The following is a 23,879-nucleotide window of genomic DNA, read 5'->3' as shown; positions in this document are numbered from 1 at the left end:
CCGGAACTCCATCACCTCCATAGCTTTGTTCATAGTGATGCTTCCTAAGGTCCACTTGACTAGGCATCCCAGGATGTCTGGCTCTAGGTAAGTGATCATACCATCATGATTATCTGGGTCATGAAGATCTCTTTTTACAGTTCTTCTGTGTATTCTTGCCACCTCTTCTTAATATCTTCTGCTTCTGTTAGGTCCCTACCATTTCTGTCCTTTATTGAGCCCTTCTTTGCATGAAATGTTCCCTTGGTATCTCTAATTTTCTTGACGCGATCTCTAGTCTTTCCCATTCTATTGTTTTCCTCTATTTCTTTGCGCTGATTACCGAGGAAGGCTTTCTTATCTCTCCTTGCTATTCTCTAGAACTCTGCATTCAAATGGGTATGTCTTTCCTGTTCTCCTTTGCCTTTTGCTTCTCTTCTTTTCACAGCTGTTTGTACTTCTTCAGAGTTTTGCTCAAAAGTCAGCTTCTCCGGAGGCCTCAGAGATAAGCTTAGCTAACAGGTCAACCACCACCCCACGTTTTATGCCCTTCTTGCCTGCTTTATGCTATCTCCTTGGCCCTTATCACCATTTAGCATACAATGTGAGTTTCTGGTTTATCAGGTTTGATTCGTCAATTTACTTAGAGGTAATTACTGATTGCCCTTCTGTGCTGGGTGTGCCCTGCTCTAGGTACTGGGCAGGCACGAGTAAACAGGACAACCCAGACCCCAGCTCTCTGGGACGGGCATTCTGGTAAGAACACATGCTGTGGCTTCTCCAGCTCAAGAAAAACAGTCTCTCTGCTTGATCCCCCTTTTCCTTCGGGCCTCTACCCTGTTTCTACTTTATTTTCTAGGAAAACTCATCAAGAGATGTCTATGCCCACTCCTGTCTGCAGACTCTCTCCTCCCACTGGTGCTAACAGGCTCCCGCTCCAGGCCAGCCACTGCCGCTCTGACAAACTGTCCAGGTCACCGATGGGCCCTTGTGGCTGACCTGGGCGGCCCGTTCTCAGGCCTCCCTCCCCTGGCCACCCAGCAGAGTCTGAGCCAGGTGGTCACTCTGTCCTCCTGGGGGCCTTGCAGGCTTGCTGCCAAGGCGGCACTGTCTTCTGGTTCTCCTCCTTGCTCTCCTCTGCTTATTCCTCCTCTCTCCACGATCCGTGATACTGGAGGGCCCTGGGGCTTCTCATCTACACCCACCTCTGTATCTTTCGTAATTGTGTTTTAAAAGCCACCTCTACATTTGTAGCTCACGATGGGTGTAGCTTCAGCCCCGACCACACCTGAATGTTTGGACTTGTATGTCTACCACCTACCCAAATCCCCATTTGGAAGTCAGGGAAGGGAGGCATCTCAAATTTGTCCAAAGAGAGTGTCTAATCTTCAACTCCCATGTGAAGTGCAGTAAATACTGGCTAAGGTATTCTAAGGTTTAGTTGGGTAGATAAACAAAATTGTGAGATAGCCTATGATGGAGTACGACTCAATAACAATAGTAATGAACTATCGATACACATACCAATATGGATAATCTTAAATACGTTTTGCTGAGCTAAAGAAGCCAGGCACAGAGGACGACACACTATGTGAGATCATATGAAAATTCTAGAAAAGGCAAATCGAATCTATCATGACAGACAGCACATCAGTGGCTTCCCAGGGCCCAGGGTGGAGAAGACCATCTGTAGAGGGGCGGGAAGGAACTTGTAGGTGATGAAAATGTCTGTATCTTAACTGTGGTAGTGCATACACAGGTGACTCCATCAACCAAAATCCATCCAACAGGACCTTAAAATGCATCAATGTTATTACTGTAAAGTTTACCTTAAAAAGGTGATTAAAAGTAAGATGGCTTATTTGTTTGGAATATATAATGACCTAAGTGGACTCTGGAGCAGCTCTGAAGATGTTAGAGTACCGAAACACAGGGCAAGAGTGTATTGTGGCAGGAGTGTAAACTGGTGCGGCCACGGCAGAAAACAACAGAGCGGGGCCTCAGAAAGCTAAGGACAGAACCGCCCAGTGACCCAACAGTTCCACTCCAGGGTACGTATCTGGAAAAAAGCAAAAAGACTAATTCAAAAAGATGCATGCATCCAATGTTCATCCAACATTCACAGCAGCACTATTTACAACAGCTAAGACATGGAAGCAACCCAAGGATCCATCAACAGACAAATGGAGAAAACCGCGCACAAAACCCTCAGAATGGGAGAAAAGATTTGCAAACGACGTGACCAACAGGGATTAATCTCCAAAATTTACAAACATCTCACATGGCTCAATGCCAAGAAGAAAACAAACCACCCAATCAAAACAGCGGGCAACATTTCTCCAAAGAAGATACACAGGTGGCCAAGACGCACAGGAAAAGATGCTCAACGTCATTAATTATTAGATGGTCAGAATGGCCATCCTCAAAAAGTCTACAAACAATAAATGTTGGAGAGTGGGTGGAGAGAAGGGAACGCTTCTACACTGTTGGGGGCAGTATGATTGGTACAGCCACGCTGGAGATTCCTTGGAAAAAAAAAAGCCACCGTCAGATCCAGCAGTCCCACTACGGGACGTGTATCTGGAGCAAACCATGGTTCTGAAAGGATACGTGCAGCCCAGTGTTCATTGCAGCACTGTTTACAACGGCCAAGACATGGCAGCGGCCTAATGTCCACTGACAGAGGAGTGGGTAACGAAGCTGTGGCATGCGTACACAGCCATTAAAAAAGAATGAAATGCTGCCATCTGCAGCGACAGGCATGGACCTGGAGATGATTATACTAAGTGAGGTCAATCAGACAAAGGCAAGTATCACATGGTATCACTTATATGTGGTATCTAAAGAAATGATCCAAATGAACTTACCAAGCAGAAAGAGACTCAGACTTAGCCAACAGACTTGTGACTCCAGTGGGGAGGTGGGGAGGGAGAAGGATGGACTGGGAGTTGGGGGTTAGTAGACGCCAACTATCACCTTTAGAACAGATAAGCAAGACCCTACCGTATAGCACAGGGAACTGTATGCAGTCTCCTGGGATAAGCCGTCACGGAAAAGAGCACAAAAAAGTACTGCATGTGTGTGGCTGAGTCACCTTTCTGTATAACAGAAATTAGCACAACACTGTAAACAACTATACTTCAACATTAATGAATAAATAAGTAAACATCTCTATCAACTCTTTTCAACTCATCAGAGTGGAATAATAAATAGCAAAGGTTTTATCACACAGGATAACAAGTTCAATGTAGAGCAGTATTTTCCTTATGAGTTATATAAGCCATAAACAAATGATCATTAAACACTAATATGACTCAAAATGGATCATGAGGAAAAAATGAACACTTAAATTCTGAGCAGAGGAAATTAGTAACAAAAACCCTTTACAGTTTATTTTTGTCCATAAAGGTCTGAGTCGTAATTTAGCAGGAGCCTTGAGTATTTACGCTAAACTAAAGCTGCATTGTGGCAGCCACTGTGCACAGCTCGTAGAGCTGTGATTGAAAGTTCACTCAGGGCTTGAGGCAGCCTTCTTACAAATGCAAAATACAACAACTAAAAAGGCTTTCTTGGTTAAATGAGATAAGTCTTAAGACCAGGAAAATGTTAAAAAAAAACACATTTCACTACTGCATTTTGCTAAGCACATGAGTTACACACAGTGACACAACCAGGCAAAAAAGTATTTATATGGTGAAGAATCATCATGTTAATTTATGTCAAAAAATGTCATGTTTGTTTATCTTAATGCAGGGCATAGTTAGGTTTTACAGGATCATAAAGACTTTTGATTTATTATTGAACTGGATATACAGAATATTTCAAAGTTGCTATCAAAAAAGAAAAAAATACTAAGTTGAAATTCTACCTAGCGACATAGGTTTTTCAACATAACTTTCTTCCCTATGCATCAAACTAAGGCAAGAAGAAAATATACGGTTTTTAAAAGATACCAAGCCATTAAAAAAAAAGTCTCTCTCTGAATTTAATAGAATCTCCTGGCCCACTAAATAATGGAATAGTTTTTGGGGAGAGAATGAATTCTGGCCTGAAGTAGTATGGTGTGTGACTGGAATCCTCAGTGGAAGCTCGAGAAGGACACAGAACCCCAGGAGCGGCCTGCATAGCGGGGACGGTGAGGCGCAGCCATGCAGGAGTGCTGACTCACGGCCGGCTCCTTCCCCCTCGCTTCTCCCATCCTGCCACCTCTTAAACACTGCCTTCTGTGTTCTTTTTGGGGGGAGTTATCTTACCCTTTATCATTTGTTCCTTCAGTATTTTAATATAAAACCTACAAGAAAAACAACAAATTCAAGGCTAGTATTAAAAGCTTGAAAAAAAATAACAAACCTTTTCCTCGAATCAGTAAACTCTTCTTGGTGAATAGAATCTTGTGGAAGTGGGAATGATTACTTTCTAAATACTGTGTTATAAGCAAGTACTTTACTTCTGAAGCATTAATGCCTTATGAACTTTATTTTTGTTTATCCTTATAGTATATTGATGCATCATCCAAGTACAGATACCAGATACCTAATTTCTAATGATTTATCCCAAAACAAACACAAGAAAAGCAGGCCAACGGAAATATAATCAAAACCTCTTGAAAATGAAGTTACTGTACATGTACCTAAATAAACTATAATCAAAAGCTGAATCTCAAGTCTAGTAACTGATTCTATGTTGAATAGAGATCTTTTAAAAAGTGTTCTCATTCAACATATAATTTAATAGAATATTCTGTAAACTGAAGTGTAAAGATTACATTTATTCTGAGCCCAGATACTTTCTCAACTGTAGAAGTACAAGGATGCCTCTGCCTTCTTCATCAGTAATATAGATTTATGAAAACGTATGCTGCAAAAAATGTCTGACTGAAGGAGTTAATCAAATCCTCACGTTCACTGTTAACTTTCATTATAATTGGTAAAAATGATGCCTATAACAGATGGCATTCACATTTTCAACAAATTTATATTTTTTGTTGATCACATAGAGAAAACAATTTACATTTCATTTTTTAAAATAAGGTTTATTTATAATAAACTATCTTTAATAATTCTATATTTTTATTCTAGGGAATGCATAACTGTAGACAAAGCTAGCTTTAACACGTATTGAAAAGGTGTACTCTTTATATTAACACAAAACGTTAAGTCTTTCTTTACTATAAAGAATTCTCACTGTCTTTGAACTAAGAATCTGGAGCACTCGCAGAGAGGAGTTTGGGATGACCAGCCAGAATCAGTCAGGAGGTTTTCTCTCTTCTCAATTAGGTAACTGAAATAGGAACTCTAGCTCTAAATATCATAAGCAAAGTCTAAATCTTCGAAAAATAAAGAGGGAATATAACAAACTGCTTCAAATACATGCCTGAGGTGAGAAAGGGCTTGTACTTTCATATTGTGGCAGCTTCCAGATGAAATCATCAGTTTTTAATCTTCAGGTTCATATCTGGAAAGAGATATGTATTTAATTAAGAGCATAATGTCAATTGTTGTACCAAGTGAGTCTACCTGAAACACTTCCAGTGATTAAGCCAGTAATGTTGCATCCTTCATCTAAAATCACCGCTGTGGTACAAGTCAGATTTGTTCAAGGCATGATGGGGGTGAGCTGGAGGATTCCTGGACCAGAGAACGGACCAGATAACCACTGACATACCATCAGGCTCTAAGTCTCTACCATGTGTGGCATCTACACCCATGTCAGCTTAGTAGATTCTTATTTAATCGAAGGCCTGATGGACACAAACAGCTGATATGACCTTGTGAGTACAAGGTTAACCAATCCCCTTCTCTAAGGAGAAGTTTGAGCTGGGATTCACTTTTCAGCTCTGGTACCCTGGAACTCTGATAAAAGTAAAATGTCAGCTGAGTTTCCAGGCAGAACCACTGATGGCAGAAATGACCCTGATTAGAAGACTCCATCTGGACCACAAGAACTGTGGCCAACCATACATCCACGGCAGAAATCAGCGCTTCGGCTTCGCCGTGTGCAGTGAGTTCCTGGACACATCCCCGCCAGAGTGTCACGCAGCTGTGCCAGAGACAGCGTTCCTACATGGGGCATGGACTTCTAAGGCACGCGGGCTCTGGCATCCACACACGGACCTCACTTGGTAGCACCTGGATTGTCACGTGGGGGCTTCTCTGGTGACCCAGATGGTAAAGAATCTACCTGCCAATGCAGGAGGTACAAGAGACTCAGGTTCGATCCCGGGGTTGGGAAGCTCCCGTGGAGAAGGAAGCAGAAACCCACTCCAGTATTCTTGCCTGGAAAATTCCGTGGACAAAGGAGCCTGGCAGGCTACAGTCCACAGGGTCACAAAGAGTCAGACACAACTGAGCAATTAAACAACAAAAGTGTCACGTGGGAGCACAGTGTGAGCAGGCCCTGGACTGCAGCAAGGACACCACTGAGCAGCAACGCCTGGCGCTGCCCTGTCCAGCATCCTGCTGAGAGAATGCGGGGCGAAGGCAGCCCAGTGTGGCCCTGAGTGACCCCAAGGGTCCAGCTGAACCTGAAAAGAAACCCAAGGGGGTGTGGCGAGTGAGGCCTGGCAGGAGCCCCTTTGCCCTCCCCACACAAGGCCGCTGGACTGGAAGACAAAGCAACTCCCCACGGGTCTGGCCTCTCCGGACACGAGATCAGACTTAATGGAGGACAGACGCCAACCCGGCAGGGGGACAACCCAAGGGGCAGGATCAGCACAGCTTACTTTGCCAGTCTTTTCCTCAGGTCTTTGATTTGGTCATTCTTCTTGGTAAGAATCTCCTTCATGTTTCGAAACGCTGCTGTTTGTTGGAATTTCTTCTCTAATTCCTACAAAGGGAAAAATTTCAGTCCACTAATAAGAAATAGTTAAGGAAAGAAAGAACACATTTGATGAAAATATACAGTTTTGCCCTAATGTACTAATATTCTGCTTATTTTCTAATTCATTTTTAATGTATTTATATAAAATTAAGACTATTGAAACTTTAAAAATACATTCTTTCAAGTGAGAAGCCAATAAAATGGTAACATTTCCCAAGTACAATATTAACAAATAACTCAAACATACTATGCCACAGAGATAGGAAATCTATTTGAAACAGTTAATTCATTTTTAGGTAAAATAGACATGCTCTTCTTTCTAAATCCCAAAGTAGTGCCAGTATTTTAAGAAGAGGATTTTAAATTTAATTACAGTTTAGCTTGTATATTCATAAGAGTCTAATCCCTAAAGTGAAAAGAACAGTTCTTGGCATACTGCTTGTAAATTAAGAAACAGGGACAGACCCCTTCAGGCAAACACCCGCCAAGCCTCTGCCGACTGTGAGCGGGATGGTCAAGAAGAGCAATGCAGGGGTGCCGGGTGCTGGGTGTGCACGTGTACCAGGAGGAGCACAGGCTTTCCATCACCTCAGGCACTCTGGTGTCAAAGAGCAAACTTTCTACCAAAAGGGGTCAGTCTTTTAGAACACAAAGTGCCTAACACCTTGAGAAAAAATAAAGAAAATCTGCAGCTATCCGCATTTCCCTCAGTCACATGGCATTCATCGCTCAGGCCCATGTGGACAGACAAAGCTGACCTTCTCAGCCATGCTCAGCTGCTCCTGGACCCTCAGGAGGTCGTGCTTGGCCGTCGCTAGATTCTCTTCCAGGGATTTCTGGTTTTCTGTCTGGTCATTAAGTGTCTTCTGAAACTCACTCTTCAAAGCAGCAACTGTGTTTTCCAAGTCACTCAAGTCCTGGGCCTTTATAAAATCCTGTGAAAAATACATACATCTGCATAAGTTCACGCTGACACCCTAAATAGCAATGGCTTCAGACGCAACACCTCAGCGATGAAAAGAGGGGAGGCTGTGTGATGCGCGTGCACGCCAGCCTCCCCCGCCGCTGCAGTCCCGGAGGGTCACTCGGCACCCAGTGCCTGGTCACTACACACACGCACGGCCACTCAGCGGTCACGGATTTCCAAGTATGTCAAATATGATTTATGAGCTGTTGGGACTCCAAAGGGAGAACGAGAGAGGTGAGATCCTAAATTTGACAAGGCTGTGTTTCCCAGAGTTGGGGTGACATGTTTCACAATATTATAAGAGCCTCATTAATGCTTATTGAGTATATGGCTTGCTACATTTATAAGACTAAATCTTTTACCTTAATTTGAGATACACATATTCATACACTTTGTCTGTGTAACATAAGCAGTTGGATCTTCTCTCTACTTGGATCATGTTTTCTACCAGGTACCATTTATAATGTAAAGAAGAGTAATATTAATAAGACAAGAAAATGGTCTCTAATTGCTAACTACGAAGATGGAGCACTACTATCAACAAAAGAAAAATTCCTTATTTCTGAAATCTGGTCTTGAAATGATTTTACTTCACTGTATCTCTGTACACATTTTGCTTTTGCCAAATCTTAAAACAGTAAAATTGGAGCAAAGTCTTCAATGGCTTATAAAACAAATTTATCATCCAAAAATGCAACTGTTTTACAGAGTATTCAGCTGTTTTATAAATTTATGGTCCTTGGTATATGATGATTGAAAATCATATATATTTCCTTTCATTTTAGCCATGTAAGAAGTATCCTTTTATTTTAAACAAGTATCTATAGATGAAATAATGTAATGCCTGAAATTCGTTTCACAAAAACATGGGGGAGACGAGAAGAATCTAGAGGTTAGCATCAAATAGGCTGGCCACGCCGTGGCGACTGAGTGGGAAAGCTGAGTGGCGAGTGCCTGGCTTACATTACACTATTCTTCTATTCTTATACATGTTCGAAAGTTTCCACAGAAAAGGGGTAGCCAACGTCTAATGAAGCAGGTTCGGGGATTATTTGGTAGACATTTACAATGGCACTAAACCCACTAGGAAAGTCAGTGCTGCAATGAAGATTCAGTCAAACAGCCCTGCTGATGGGGTCCTACTACAGCATCTCATCTCGGTGCAAAGGCCACACGAGGCAGAACTGTGCCCACGATGACTTCCAGGGTGGCGCGGGACTCGGGCACTCCACTCAGACAAACCTGCAGAACTTTACCACTGAATTTCACTGTTTCACCCAAGCTCTGCTAGATACAGATGGATCTGAAGATGCACAACTAATAAATTCATTTCATTTTATCATACTCCCAAAGGGAAAATTTAACTAAAAATAAGTTCTGTATAATAAAACCCAAATTCAAATCCCTGGTGGCACAGTGGTGAAGAACCCACCTGTCAAAGCAGGAGGCCTGGGGTTTGATCCCTGGGTCGGGAAGATCCCCTGGAAGAGGAGATGGCAGCCCACTCTGTATTCTTGCCTGGGAAAGCCCATGGACAGAGGAGCCTGGCGGGCTACAGCCCATGGGATTGCAAAGCATTGGACAGGACTTAGTGCTAAACCACAACAATAAATCCAATTAGCTAAGAATCTTTCCATTCTCTCTTTCCTATTGGAACTGGAATAGGAAAGGGAAAGGGAAAAAACTTAAAAAAAAAATTAAGCAAATCTGAGATGCCCATGTGCTCTGGGACACGTGGAGCACGTGAGCCATGCATGTCCCCCTCTGCCCTGAGCAGGCGCTCACGCAGCCTTTCCTGGACAAGTCTGTCTCGATGCGGGGCAGCAGTGGCGGCCTCTTTCTCAGGGAGTGGCTGGTGGTGGGGCATGATAGTAACTAAGACTTCATATAAGTTTCTAACTTGATTCTATCTGGAAAATGTGAAAAAGCTAAGACTGATTTCACCTTTTGATTCCCGTGCTCAAGCTGTAAATCTTGCAGTGCTCTCTCCAGCTTTGACTTCTCATCCAATGCATCTGTTGCCTAAAATCAAGAGTAAACAGAAAACATTCAATATCCAATCTGTAAGGAATGCTTTCAATAATTTTAAGTATTTCTCAGTTACCTGGGATTCAATGGTCTTCAGTCTTGACTTCAATTTCTCATTCTCTTCTTGAAGTCTTATAATTTCCTTTGTGAGTAGATTCAAGTTTTACTATGTTAGCCAAAGTACTTTTCATCCTTGAAATTACTTGTTTCACTCATACTTTTAATTTTTAAGTTACATAGAAACTCCAGAGTCTGCATGCCCTGGCTACTGGCAACATCCCAGCTTCACCCAGCCCACCAGCCTCAACATCTATTAGTCACCTCTGGCTCTAAGACTTCTAGTTCCTTCTTTCACAGTCTCTCAGACGTTTTTCAGCCCTCTGTTCTCAGCCTTTTCCCAAAGTCCCCTCCTCTGCCATCTCTCACCTAGCTGATCCTGAAACTCTTGGTCTATTCTTGGCCTACACAGCACGAAACCTGCACTTATCCTCAAAGCACAGCCGCCACCATTCCATACCCTGTGTCCAGCCCCCAACGGCCCCTATGAGCGGAGACCCACGGCCCTGGCTCGTCAGCAGCCCCGCCACGAGCACCGCCTGCCAGTGCGGTCTCGGCACGCTCTGCCGCACACACCACCGCCCGGCGGAGCCTGCGCTCTGCTCCCAGGCACGCCAGCCTCCGCCCTGCCTCGGGCTGCTGCCCACTCTGCTCCCCTGCTGCTCGTGCCCCTTCTCTTCTGACAATTCACTGCGCCTTCGCCTTTCAGCCCAACTTGGCACCACCGTACCCAGCAGCCAGTCCTCCTCGACTCTCATCCACATGGCACTATGTCTTCTCTGCCACCCTGTGGTACAAAGGTTAGCAGTTTCCTGTCTCCGTTTCTAGAATGTTAGTTATCCCTTCCCAACGAGACTGTAAGGTCTTGAGGGCAAAAGGCCAGGTATTACTTTTCTTTTTATGTAACAACATCTAGCATAACGTTGAAAACACAAGAGTCAAGAAAAATAGCTGTATGTTGGTAATCATTTTTTATAAACCTCTTACTAAGAACCATTAAGGACAACTACTTTGACGGACTAATCACCCTCAGTGGACAGAAGCCGGGCCTTCCACCCGGTCTCCAGCTGGAGCTGCGCAGGCGGCCAGCACACACCCTGAGAGCTGCCGCTCCTCACGGTGACGGCGACATTACCTTGTTCAGGAGTTCTGCCGCACCACCTTCGTGAAGTGGAGCGAGTTTTGGCTTCATGCTGTCTATGATGGACTGAAACAAAACAAACCGAACTGAAATCACCACCAAATAAAGCGCGTGTAAGCACTGAACCCTTGTCCTTTCTAAGTGGCAGACACTGTGCAAACCTACCAATGGGATGTCAGCTAGACCTTTACTGGTTTGCTTCTCTACCACGCACCGGTGCTTAGGACAGAGCCTGGCCCACAGGGCCCAACGAAAGTTAGATAAAAATGAAACCCATCCTCCTTGTATCTTAAACAAACAAACAAAACAAACAGGTGGAAGAGAAAGGTGGGAGGGACGGTAGTCAAAGCCAGAGCAGATAAAGATCCTAGTACCTAGGAACTGAGGTGTTAATACCGTGGGGGCTGGAAGCGAGATTTCTGCACAAACCCCCCAAACTGCAATAATGATGAGGATTTAGGTAAACTACATTGCAAATGACTAACTTGATACAACTTGATACATACATTCTACAGTATGTATTAAAGCAAAAGAATTCATGCCTCTGAACCAGGAACTTCTGAGCTAGAAATAAGTTCCAAAGGAACAATCAGAAAACTCCTATGTCTGTGTACATTCATGGGTTCATCTCGGCAGGGCTTTACTACACAATGCCAGAGCATTCACGGTACGTGCACACAATGGAAGGGTCACCGTAGATAATAAGACTGATTAAAAAGAGAAGTAGGTAATGACTAATGCTGTCTCAACTCGAGAGACCAGGAGAACGAGGCTCAGCCGTCTCAAGGTCACCCGCTCAAGGTCACCCGGCTGGGGAGCGGCAGTGCCAGGATGCTGCAACGAAGCCTGCACAAGTGAGAGGCAGGTGGGCCGAAGGGGCGTTGTGAGCGTGCACATGCTTGTGTGTGAGGCAGCAGACAGAAGCAAGCTCTTCACAGTAACGTCCAAAGCTTTTCTTTTGCCTAAAAATCCACAAGGCAACTTTTGAATTCTGGTCTTGAGCTGAATGCTTTTCCTTGAGAGTTCTCCCTTCAGCCTCTGAATGTTCGAAGCAATTTGAGGAGGCTAAACAGTGGCTATTAAGATATGGACCCAAAATTACCTTTTTACTTGAAGATGTAAATTCTGCTTTTTCAAATTCTGCAACTTGCTCTAATAATTCTCTTGAAGATAAAAAGAAAATATGAAAAAATAATTGTTTAAAACAGATTTGTATCATATGCACAAGACAAATAAAAGCACTGGTATCAACCTATTACATGCCAGAGACAACAGGGCAAGATGAACAAAACTTCGTCACATCAAATATGGTACTAGTTACTAAAGGCAGAAGAACTAAGTTCCATGCACTCAACTCTGAATCCCCATAGCACCTGGTATTTTGTACTTACTGAGTGTACAATATAATTGCCAGAACTAAACTACAATGGTAATACAACATGTCTGAAGTTTGTAGTTAACACTGTATTTTTGAAGTACTAAAGGGAAATTGAAGAAAGTAGGGAAAACCACTAGACCATTCAGATATGACCTAAATCAAATCCCTTACGATTATACAGTAGAAGTGAAAAACAGATTTAAGGGACTAGATCTGATAGCCAGAGTGCCTGATGAGCTATGGATGGAGGTTCATGACACTGTACAGGAGACAGGGATCAAGACCATCCCCAAGAAAAAGAAATGCAAAAAAAGCCAAATGGCTGTCTGAGGAGGCCTTACAAATAGCTGTGAAAATAAGAGAAGTGAAAAGCAAAGGAGAAAAGGAAAGATATTTCCATTTGAATGCAAGTTCCAAAGAATAGCAAGGAGAGACAACAAAGCCCTCCTCAGTGATCAGTGCAAAGAAATAGAGGAAAACAATAGAATGGGAAAGACTAGAGATCTCTTTAAGAAAATTAGAGATATCAAGGGAAAATTTCATGCAAAGAAGGGCTCGATAAAGGACAGAAATGGTAGGGACCTAACAGAAGCAGATTTTAAGAGGTGTCAAGAATACACAGAAGAACTATACAAAAATGATCTTCCCAGCCTGGATAACCACAATGGTGTGCTCACTCACCTAGAGCCAGACATCCTGGAATGTGAAGTCAAGTGGACCTTAGGAAGCATCACTATGAACAAAGCTAGTGGAGGTGACAGAATTCCAGCTGAGCTGTTTCAAATCCTGAAAGATGATGCTGTGAAAGTGCTGCACTCAATATGCCAGCAAGTTTAGAAAAATCAGCAGTGGCCACAGGACTGGAAAAGGTCAGTTTTCATTCCAATCCCAAAAAAAGGCAATGCCAAAGAATGCTCAAACTGCCACACAACTGCACTCATCTCACATGCTAGTAAAGTAATGCTCAAAATTCTCCAAGCCAGGCTTCAGCAATACGTGAACTAGGAAATTCCAGACGTTCAAGCTGGTTTTAGGCAAGGCAGAGGAAACAGAGATTAAATTGCCAACATCCATTGGATCATCGAAAAAGCAACAGAGTTTCAGAAAAGCACCTATTTCTGCTTTATTGACTATGCCAAAGCCTTTGACTGTGTGGATCACAACAAACTGTGGAAAATTCTGAGAGATGGGAATACCAGACCACCTGACCTGCCTCTTGAGAAATCTATGCAGGTCAGGAAGCAACAGTTAGAACTGGACATGGAACAACAGACTGCTTCCAAATATGAAAAGGAACACGTCAAGGCTGTATATTGTCACCCTGCTATTTAACTTAAATGCAGAGAACATCATGAGGAAAGCTGGGCTGGAGGAAGCACAAGCTGGAATCAAGATTGCCAGGAGAAATATCAATAACCTCAGATATGCAGATGACACCACCCTTATGGCAGAAAGCGAAGAACTAAAGAGCCTCTTGATGAAAGTGAAAGAGGAGAGTGAAAAAGTTGGCTTAAAATTCAACATTCAAAAAATCTAAGATCAAGGCATCTGGTCCCATCACTTCATGGCAAATAGATGGAGAAACAGTGGAAACAGTGGCTGACTTTATTTTTTTGGGCTCCCAAATCACTGCAGATGGTGACTGCAGCCATGAAATTAAAAGACTCTTGCTCCTTGGAAAGAAAGTTATGACCAACCTAGACAGCATATTAAAAAGCAGAGACATTACTTTGCCAACAAAGGTCCATCTCATCAAAGCTCTTTTTCCAGTAGTCATGTATGGATGTGAGAGTTGGACTATAAAGAAAGCTGAGCACTGAGGAATTGATGCTTTTTTCTTTTTTTGAATTGATGCTTTTGAACTGTGGTGTTGGAGAAGACTCTTGAGAGTCCCTTGGACAGGAAGGAGATCCTACCAGTCCATCCTAAACAAGATCAGTCCTGAGTGTTCATTGTAAGGATTGATGTTGAAGCTGAAACTCCAATACTGTGGCCACCTGATGGGAAGAACTGACTCATTTGAAAAGACCCTGATGTTGGGAAAGACTGAAGGCAGGAGGAGAAGGGGACGACAGAGGATGAGATGGTTGGATGGCATCACCGACTCAATGGAGATGAGTTTGAGTAGACTCCGGGAGTTGATGATGGACGGGGAGGCCTGGTGTGCTGCGGTTCATGGGTTCGCAAAGTCGGACACAAATGAGCGACTGAACTGAAAGGGAAACTGCTCTAATATAACATACACTGTTATCTGGTAGAGATTCAAGGAAAACTGGTTTTAATAGAATAGCCTGGGGAAAATGGAATTAGTTCACATCTACTGAGTCTGGTAAATTCTCAAGGAAGACGGATGGTTTCCACCTGAACATTCCCTCTTATTTGCAGAAGTACACGGATGCTTACTATACAAAAGCTTTTACAGTGAATGGTAGTTAACTACTCTTTTAAGCTTCTTAACGTCAATTTCTCAAAGTTTTCTCATCAATTACCTACTGACAGTTGGTGAAGCTGGACGGTTTCCTCCCTTACCCGAGGCCACAGTCAGTGACGCTCAGCACGGACTGTGAGCCGTGCTGCCTCTGTGGTTAGCAAATGGCCCCCGGGCTCCAGGTCAGTCTTTCCAGATGTCTGGCATGACTTTTCACAGAATGAGTATCAATTTCACTGATTTTACCATGTTTTTAAAAAATAAGGGAGCTTTTTGATGTTGTTCAGATTACGAAACTTTCTGCGAAAACTTTCCCTGTTCTAAAGAGTGGTACATAATTTTAATGCAATTAATAAAAGTACACTTCCCATACTACTAAGTGTGATTTGATGGCAGTTGAATTAATTTTTCAAATCTGTTTCATAACTGCTACTTCTTAGCTGACCTATCTCTAAAAACTTAGTACAATATTGATCAGGCTAACCAGAGCTGCTGTGAGGAATAATTGCTAATCACCTTCAGAGCAGTCTCATAGACCTCGAGGCCTTTATCACAGTGGAAGCAGGGCACTCTGAAGAGGACTCTGAGTGGCACCTAAGAGATGACTCATTAGCTGGATGCGTTGCTGTCAGGCTGCCCAAATTTTCTCGCACACTATGCTCAAGAAAAACAGTAGCAGAGACAGGCATGTGCTCTCAACTTCATGCTCGGGCCTCTATGGTCACAACTGCGGAAACAGATATTATTACCTGTTTTCAAGTTCAGAGATGTCTGTCTGCAGCTTGAGGTACCACTTCTCGGCTTGTGAGAAAAGCTGCCGCAGAAGCAGCACGTTGGTGTAGGCCGTGTTGATGAGCTCAGACTCCACCTCGCTGTGGACCACAGCCTGCAGCCCATTCAGCACCTCAGAGACCTCATCGACGGTGAAGGTCTCCTCCACAAGCCTGAAAAACAACCACGACCCCAAACCTCTGCGTAAACAACAGAAACCATTTACAACGAAAAACAAAACTGAGAAGCCCCCAGCGTGTCATAGGAGGGATGAAAAGGTTACAGTGAAAGTCTCTCTGGGAACTATCTTCTTTATTCGTAAAACAGTTTGAAAATAATTTAGATTCAATTAGTTTTTGATGTCTGGTTAAATGATTAAACTGCGGCTCGCTCCTCAAATGTGCACATCCTTTCATACAAGTTATGTGCTCAGAAATAAGCCCCGAACTACCTAATTTTTCTTCAGCTTTTCACTGAAAATTAGCTTTATCACATTTAATTATTTCATAAGTCACCTAAAAGGTGTTAATTCCTCCCTTTCTTTGTATTAGTTGTCTAGCATTTCAAAGACCTTACAGGCTATTCACAAGTTAGTAAACACCTATAAGAAAATTAGTGCTAACTATGTATTGCTTTTCTTAGCATCTTGAGACCTGAAAGAAAACACCCCGGAACTTAATTAAAGCTCCATAAAAGTGAACATCATCAAAAGTATTAAAACCTCACTCTTTCACAGAGAATGTCTGGGTTGGAAGGGATCTCCAAAGGCATTTGCTTCAATCCCCTCACTTCGCAGATGCAACAAAGGCTCAGGAGGTGGAGGTGACACGCCCAGCGTCCCACTGGGGTGTGACTCAACCCCACAGTCACTTCCAGTAATCTCGGAAACATGCCCAACAACTGAACCCTTGAGAAAGCATCCTTGCAGGCCTCCTACTGTCAGTGAGAGGCTTACAGGAACAGTCCTCTCCACTCCCTGCCTCCACCCCCAAGGTCCTTTATCCTTCAGACACCCAGTGGATGGAGAGCTACAGCCCTGATGCTAGTCATCCTCTCCCTTACTCCAAAAGGAAGGACATGTTGTGTCCAGAAGGACACAACGCAGGGAGCCCCACCAAACTTCTCTCACAGTTATACTCAAGGTAATATTATTTGCTCTAGCAAGCTTTAATGTTTTGTTTACCAAGCAGAATTTAACAACTCTTTAAAACCCAGAAGTTTAAGTCCCTATTAAAAATATCAACAATCTTCCTGTATTCTTTAATAGAACAAACTAAATCTGCTTAAAAATATGTTGCTTTTTGAGCAACCCAAGTTCATTACTATGAACAGCAATTAAGGTGCTCCAAACTCCAATGCGTAAAGTAAATAAAGCAGCACCTTCTTTGGCTATCTCACAGCCTCACCAACCAAGACTGTGGCGTACAGCTGCTGTGAGTCAGGAAGCCAGATTATCAGACTAGATTAATAAACTGAACAGATAAGTCTACAGCTGATGGTCTCTGCCGCTGAGCGACGTTAGAGCTTGCCAGAGTTGCAGGTCACCTAGAGACCCTTTTTATTTATGTCCCCACATCGAGGTGTGCCAAAATCTGATCCCTGAGCAGCCTGAGGTCTATTATTCAGTCCTTTTGGCTGCTTCCCATTATCCTCTATCACTAAATTTTCTACAGACTTTTATTATCTCCCATTATCGGTCCAAACAAGCGAATTATCACCTCTTGCTGCAAGTCGGCTAGCAATTTTGGCACTAGTCAGCAATCTTTTCATGGTTTCCTGCTGTTTTCTCCTCGTCTGTTTCAATATAAAACTGTATAGGTATTTTCTTGCTAAATGCCATGTCTTATGGTTCTACTCTTTTAATTCATAACTCAAGTAATTAAAGTTCTGGAATCTCTACTATAGCAAGCCAATTATTAACCCACTAGCACTTAACAATTTTCTGACTGCCCTTCTGAAACTCTGCAATCTCTTAACTATCCTATGTGGATGTTTAATAACAGATTGCTCCCACCACAATCTGATTTCTTGAATTTTACATATCCGTAAGGTTACGTGTAGCTGCTCACAATGGATAACTGATCGTATCCTAGCAGTGGTTTGTATGGCCTCTGCTACAGCTGCCCCACACTGGCCACCAGAAAGGATGACTGTCACTTCCCACTGGGTCTCCTCAGAATTCTCTGATACCTGCTCTCCTTGAGGTCTTGGAAGCAGGAATCCACAGTTTTGAGTCTCAAGCCTCTTTTTGAGCGAGCAAAACGCATATAATTAATAACTTCATTTTGATGGTGCTCATTTAGACCCAACTCTGCCTGAAAGAGAGAAGTAATTTGTTAATCTTGAAAATATAATAAAAGAACCAACAATGAAAACGTACAGGCTCTCTGTGGTGCAGACTGCTGGATGTCTACTAAATGCTGTTCTTTCCATCTTTCCAGACACATGGCTTGCTGTTGTTTAGTCATTAAGTCGCGTCGACTCTTTTGTGATCCCTGGACTGTAGCCCATCAAGCTCCTCTGTCCGTGGGATTTCCCAGGCAAAGATACTGGAGTGGGTTGCCATTTCCTTCTCCGAGGATATTCCTGACCCAGGGATCAAACCCACATCTCCCGCATTGGCTGCCCAACTAGAAAACACTCTCCAGCACTCTTGAAGCCAGGCATGATCACGTGACTACTTCTCAGCAACAGATGGGAACAGAGGAATGAAAGCTATTTCTAAAGCCTTAATACACAGGGTACATGTCTGCCACACCCTATTTCTCTGAAACCTGGAGGTGAGACTCTGCTGAACCATGCAGACAGCACAATGGCCTCAGGGCTGGGGGAGCAAGATGAAAGGGAACTGTGCCCCCAATAACCTCATGGAGCAGCACAGACCCACATACCTGAGATGAGCAGTGAGAAGGCTGTTAAGTGTGAGAGAAATAAACTTCTGTATTCTTTAAGGTACATTTTATAAAAAAATAAAATAAAAACACCTCTATTAGAGCAACTTAACCTTATTCCATCTCACACAGCCTTAAACAGTATATCTGGTTTTGAAGCAGCCATCAACTGCTCTTGCTTTTAAACCAGATGAGAGCTTGACAACTATAAGCTAGAGACTGATTTTTTTTCATGTTATAGCTACACTGAAAATTACAGAAGGAAATTATAAAATTGAACATCTAATGCAGGGGACTAATTCAGCTGGAATTCTCTTGAAGAGTAATTTGATGTGTCATAGCATTCTTATGGGAGACAACGGTATCCTCTGCAATCCTCTTCTTCAGGCTTATCTCCTACTTCCAGCACGCAGGGCTGCCTCCAGCACTGTGGAGGACACCACCAAGGTCACTGGGCACAACCTCCTTCACCCTCTCAGCCCCTCACCATGGCTTCGTTGCATCTACATACATCCTTACCTGCAGATGTGGGACATAAGACCACAAGGGCCATGACCTTGTCCCTCTGGTTCCCTGAGGATCCCCAGGACTCCTCATAGTGCCTGTACACAGTGGCCATGTGCCTAACAAGTGAACTGAAAGAGTTCCTTCTTTTGAAGGTCATTCATGGCTTTAATCTGTTCTCTTTCAAGCTCCTGGGGGACTTCAACCAATCACTTCTCCTCTCAACACTCTATAGAGGTTTCTTCTTCCCTTCAGACTACAGACAAGGCTGCACACAAACCTCATTCGTGTGAAGCCAAAACAAAACCGTAGGCTCCCTCCAGCTACCACTGCATTTCTCTAGTTCTCTTCTGCTCGTGTCTCCATTCTAAATGCTGCTCCCACCACCTCTGCAAAGCTCACCAGCAACTTAATAACAAGTCCAACTACTGTGGCTGGTGCTTTGCTGTCTGCTGACCTGCTCCATTCTCTGCCTGCTAACCCCACCTTCCCTTCTTGATCTCACCGGTAGCCTTCTCTTCTTGAGCTTGCCTCTTAAGCAGCTGCACTTCCTAGGACGCTGCCCTTAGACCCTTACTCTTGTCGCTCTATATCCTCTTCTGGATGACATGATCTCTTTCAAGGTGTTACCTACAAGCATCTCTCAAGTATCACAGCCTGGCCTACAGACCAGTACCCCCAACCACATGAACGGCTCCATCAAGTCTTTTTCTCCCCCACATTATTTGTAATACTTCTGTTAAAGTTCAGTAAGTTAAGAATCACCCAAGATATCATGATGCTCTCTAATGGTTACCTATCCAGTAGACTGCTTCAAAACAACCAGCTGAGATATTCTGGCCAAGGTAAACCAACACACTTGCAGTATGTACTGACATTCCCTGACTCTACCTTATTTGATTAAACTGGTAAATTAACTTTTTGCCTTAGGGCTAGACAATGTGAATGGAAATAAGTTTCTTATGTTTTAGTTTACATGGATTGTTAGCCAACTCCTGGAACTACTTCAAATGTCAATGTCAAATGTCTAATTTCTAATGTTAAACGTTAGAAACAGCAATGATGACAACATCTAAAAGTCATTCGCAAGTTACAAAGTGCCTGGCATGATCTCATTTAGTCCTCAACACAACCCTATGGAAAAGTAAATATAAACCTACTTTACAGATAGAAAACTGAGGTCCAAAGAAATTTTTTTTTTCTATGCTATTGAATTGGCAAGTGGGAGAGCACAGACTTGAACCAGGAAATCTAACTCCAAAGTCCACACTCTGCTTTTCAAATCCTTTTTAGAAAAATGGCATGATTTAAATAAATAAAAGAACACAGATATGTTACAGCTGCAAATCAACCTGAGTTGTGACTCACAAGAAGACACATCTCCACCAGGCATTTGAAATAAACCTCAATACCTATGTTAGAAATGATGTTATCTCTATACTCATGTAAGTGTCAGCAAGAATATCCTACAATTGGAAATCTCAAAATGATGTCACAACTTGCTAAAAAAAAATCTCATAAAGTTTCAATTATTCTTGCTTACAGTGTTAAATCTATACTCATAAGCCCTCCATACTCCCCAAACCCTTTCTCTAACCCCATTTCCCAAGATTCTGTTAAGAACACTCCTATTCAGTCAGATTAGTCTGCTTACCAGCCTTGAACATCCTATACTTTCACCCTCATTACCCCAGTCCTTGACTAAAAGCACCTCTCCATGCCTATTCAAGAATCTGAGTCCCAACCCAGTGGTGTGCTGGTGAATGCTTAACAGGCACTGGTGAGGGTTGGAGTATGAAACTGATCTGCAGCCCTTGCTAATTTCCAGTGTAAAATCTCCCAGCATGGCGGGTCTCAAGCTATCAACATGTCACTGCACTGCAGAGGTGACAAGAAATGCATATAATTGGCTCTCAGAGGTATAAGCATGCTCCATAAATCCACCAAATTCCTACCCATCCTTCAAGATCAAACCTTTTTTACCTACTCTGTGGAGCCTCCCAACATGCCCTCATTAACTCTAGTTATGCCTTCCTCCAAAAATTAGCACATAGGTGGATGAGATGGTTGGATAGCATCAACGACTCAACGGACATGAACTTGAGCAAACTCCGGGAGATAACAAAGGCCAGGCGTGCTGCAGTCCATGGGGTCAAAAAGTCAGACACGACCTAGGGACTAAACAAAAACTATCAGCAGTCTTTTTTTCCTTAGGTATTGCTCCTTCAAGTAGACTGTAAGCTCATCACAGCATGAATCATTTCTTACACCATACAGTTTCCTCATATAGTGCCTTGTGCAGAGTAAGTGCCCAATGCATGTCTGTTCTCTTCTGTCAAGTAAAGACTGTCCCCAGACCAAGAAGAAAAATTACTGAAACTGAGAATGAAATTTATAACAAAAGACAGAAAAGTTCGTCTAAAATGGATGGGAGTGAAGAAAGGGAGCAGAAATAAGCAGCTGATTTCAGTAGCAGAAATAGCATTAACCTGGGAAATGGAATGACAGCAGGTAAGAATGCGCGCAGCTGTCAATTTTCTTGTGACATCACCATTTTTTCAATTTGTTCATATTTTATGGAAACCAACAGAATGTGTGGGACAGGCTCCAAGAATGGTAGGGAATGGTTTGTTTCGTTCACAGTTGTACCCTCAGCGGCAAGAGTGCTTTATACCCCGTGGGCTAAAGAGGAATTCTGGTTGCTGAAGTATTTCAGTAGCCTATTTTGGTGGTGCCCCCAACTCTGGATTCATCTTTTTTTCCTCAACACTTCAGTACTGTGTCTTGTTCTAAGGACGGCTGCTGTTTAAGTTGGCATTCTGTATCCGCTGGAATGACAAATGGGATTACGTTCAAGCATCCAGGAAAAACATGCCTTCTTTTCAACAGGTCAGAACACAAGGAATGTCACTCAGGTTTTCTCAGGTGTAATATGGGACCTGGGGATTCTTGTATCACTCTCACATAAGAAAGTTGTATTCAATCACGTTCTTCCTCCTCGGCTCGTTAACATTATACTGCCAAAGGGTGTGTGTGTTGGGGGGGGGGGTATGCGTGTGAGTGTGTGCGCGCGTGCATAAACTTGAGTTTCTGGAATGGAACCAGAAACCGCTTTGCGCCTTCTGCTGGCAGATGGTTCCCTCCAGCTCTCTCGCCAACCACCTGAGGTGTGACTTGGCCTAGGCCCCTCAGGCAGCAGCGAGGAATGGTAACGCGGCGGAGAGCGGCTGCTAGAAGAGGGCTCCACCGAGAATTATCCCGGAAGGGCTTCGACCTTGGTTAACAGTCTCTAGCACCCGGCGTGGCGTCCCCTTTTCAGAGAGGCCCAGGGCCGGACTAAGTTCTGCCGCAAGGCAAGCCATCACTCCGAGGCCCCGGCTCCGCGTCTCTCCTCGGCGCGCGGTGGCGCCGACAGGCCGGCTACTCACCATTGCGGCGAGGAGGGAAGTCAGCGGTCTGGAAAAGCGGGAGAGGCCAGGCTCAGCCTCACCAAGCCCGGGGTCGTCGAGAAACACTGGACCGCGCCAGACGCGAGGCAGGGCGGGTTGTTTAGAAGCGTTGCTAACGGGAACAGACGCACGGGACTAGGGAGTTACGCACTTTGATTGGTTCTCAAGATCACGTGACAGGAAGTGCGAGAGACCGGCCGACCGCCGCACGCGCATTTGCTCCTAGGCGCGGAAAGTCCGGCCCTCACGCGCCACGCCGACTGCGGGAGCGGCCGCTGTTGCCAACGGCAACAGGAAAGGCGCGGCTGCCTGGCACCCAATCGCTACCGAGAGCCGCGGGGCATTCTAGCCAGCCTTGCTGCTCAGGCCTTGCCCAGCACTTCCTGTGGCGTTGCGGCCCCGACGAATGCCCGTTGCCACGACTGCCGACTCCTGACCTTCCAACGGTCTCGTGGGGGCGTCCCAGACTTAATTCTCTCCTCTCCAAGACTTCCTACTTGGCAGAAATAGGCCACCAGCACCAGAGCTTCCATATTCCTGGACAGAGCTTTGAATAACCCGCTCCCCACTGCTATTTCTGCTTTTTACATTCTTGGTAAAAAATCTCTAATAAAGTGCCTTTTCCCTTAAAAAACAAAACAAAACAAAAAACCGCAAACGGAAACTGGTGAAAGAGCAGTGTATTTCAAACTGTTATGCCTAGAATCATCAGGGCAAAGCATTGTACAAATGCTTTCCGTGGCCTCACCTCCAGAAATCCTGAATCACGAAGTCAAGCTTGGGCCTTTGGAATCTGCAATTTTTACCAACCTCCAGGGCTGACTGTGGACTACTCTTTATGAAGCACTGTCCTAGGGACTTCCTTGGTGGTCCAGTGGTTGGAACTCTGGACTCCCAATCAGGGGACATAGGTTCTATCCCTGGTCAGGGAATTAAGATCCCACATGTTGCATGGTGCGGCCAAGAAGACATAAAAGAACCACTGTTCTGGGAGAGGCTGAGGTCTAGAAAGAGATGGACTATGTCAGTGGGGTAGGGGGAGTGTTGAGCTTGGGTAGGTGAAAGCCAATGAATGGGCCTAGGCCATTCAGGGGGCATTTCAGAGGCTCAGAGACTAACACAAGAGGATACAATCACTGGGGAGGCAGCCTGTAAACTAGAAAGAGAGCCCCACATGATAGACACTGAAATGAGAAGGAGCATAGAACCAGACACTGGGACACTCAAAGCTGGAGGAGGATGATAACCATCATCCCTATCTCAGGAACAGACAAGCTAGTGTAGATAATGCTTTGGGAGCTTAGATTGATTTTGGCTCCTACACAGTACAACTTAAAATGGGTCACAATTGAAAAAAAAAAAGGAATCACAATTGGAACCTAAAAATCTAGACAGGATTTTAGAGAGCTGGTTCCACCTGGTTAATTTATGGATGAAGAGATGGAGGGGCAAGGTCACATGTCCAAG

The 23,879-nt window shown here is 43.9% G+C and overlaps 1 protein-coding gene across 2 annotated transcripts; it reads right to left on the bottom strand.

Moving 5' to 3' along the window:
* Positions 3,346–22,549, bottom strand: LZTFL1 (leucine zipper transcription factor like 1). Of its 2 annotated transcripts, XR_310978.3 has the most exons (11): positions 22,392–22,549; positions 17,759–17,883; positions 15,547–15,741; positions 12,094–12,154; positions 10,986–11,057; positions 9,870–9,935; positions 9,710–9,787; positions 7,557–7,733; positions 6,701–6,804; positions 5,353–5,433; positions 3,346–4,270 (listed from the first exon to the last, which is right to left on the bottom strand). XR_310978.3 is itself a non-coding variant. In XM_005696047.3 (10 exons), the coding sequence occupies exons 1-10, from the start codon at positions 22,392–22,394 to the stop codon at positions 5,415–5,417; spliced, it is 900 nt and encodes a 299-aa protein (XP_005696104.1). In that variant the 5' UTR covers positions 22,395–22,549; the 3' UTR covers positions 4,991–5,414. The 2 variants fall into 2 exon arrangements, 1 of the variants encoding a protein (XP_005696104.1); XM_005696047.3 differs by lacking the exon at positions 3,346–4,270 and having other exon boundaries at positions 4,991–5,433.

This window comes from Capra hircus, chromosome 22, assembly GCF_001704415.2.
Source record: "Capra hircus breed San Clemente chromosome 22, ASM170441v1, whole genome shotgun sequence".
Lineage (NCBI taxonomy): Eukaryota > Metazoa > Chordata > Mammalia > Artiodactyla > Bovidae > Capra > Capra hircus.
Note: the sequence above shows the minus strand (reverse complement) of the source record. Positions and strands in the feature narration are given on the sequence as shown.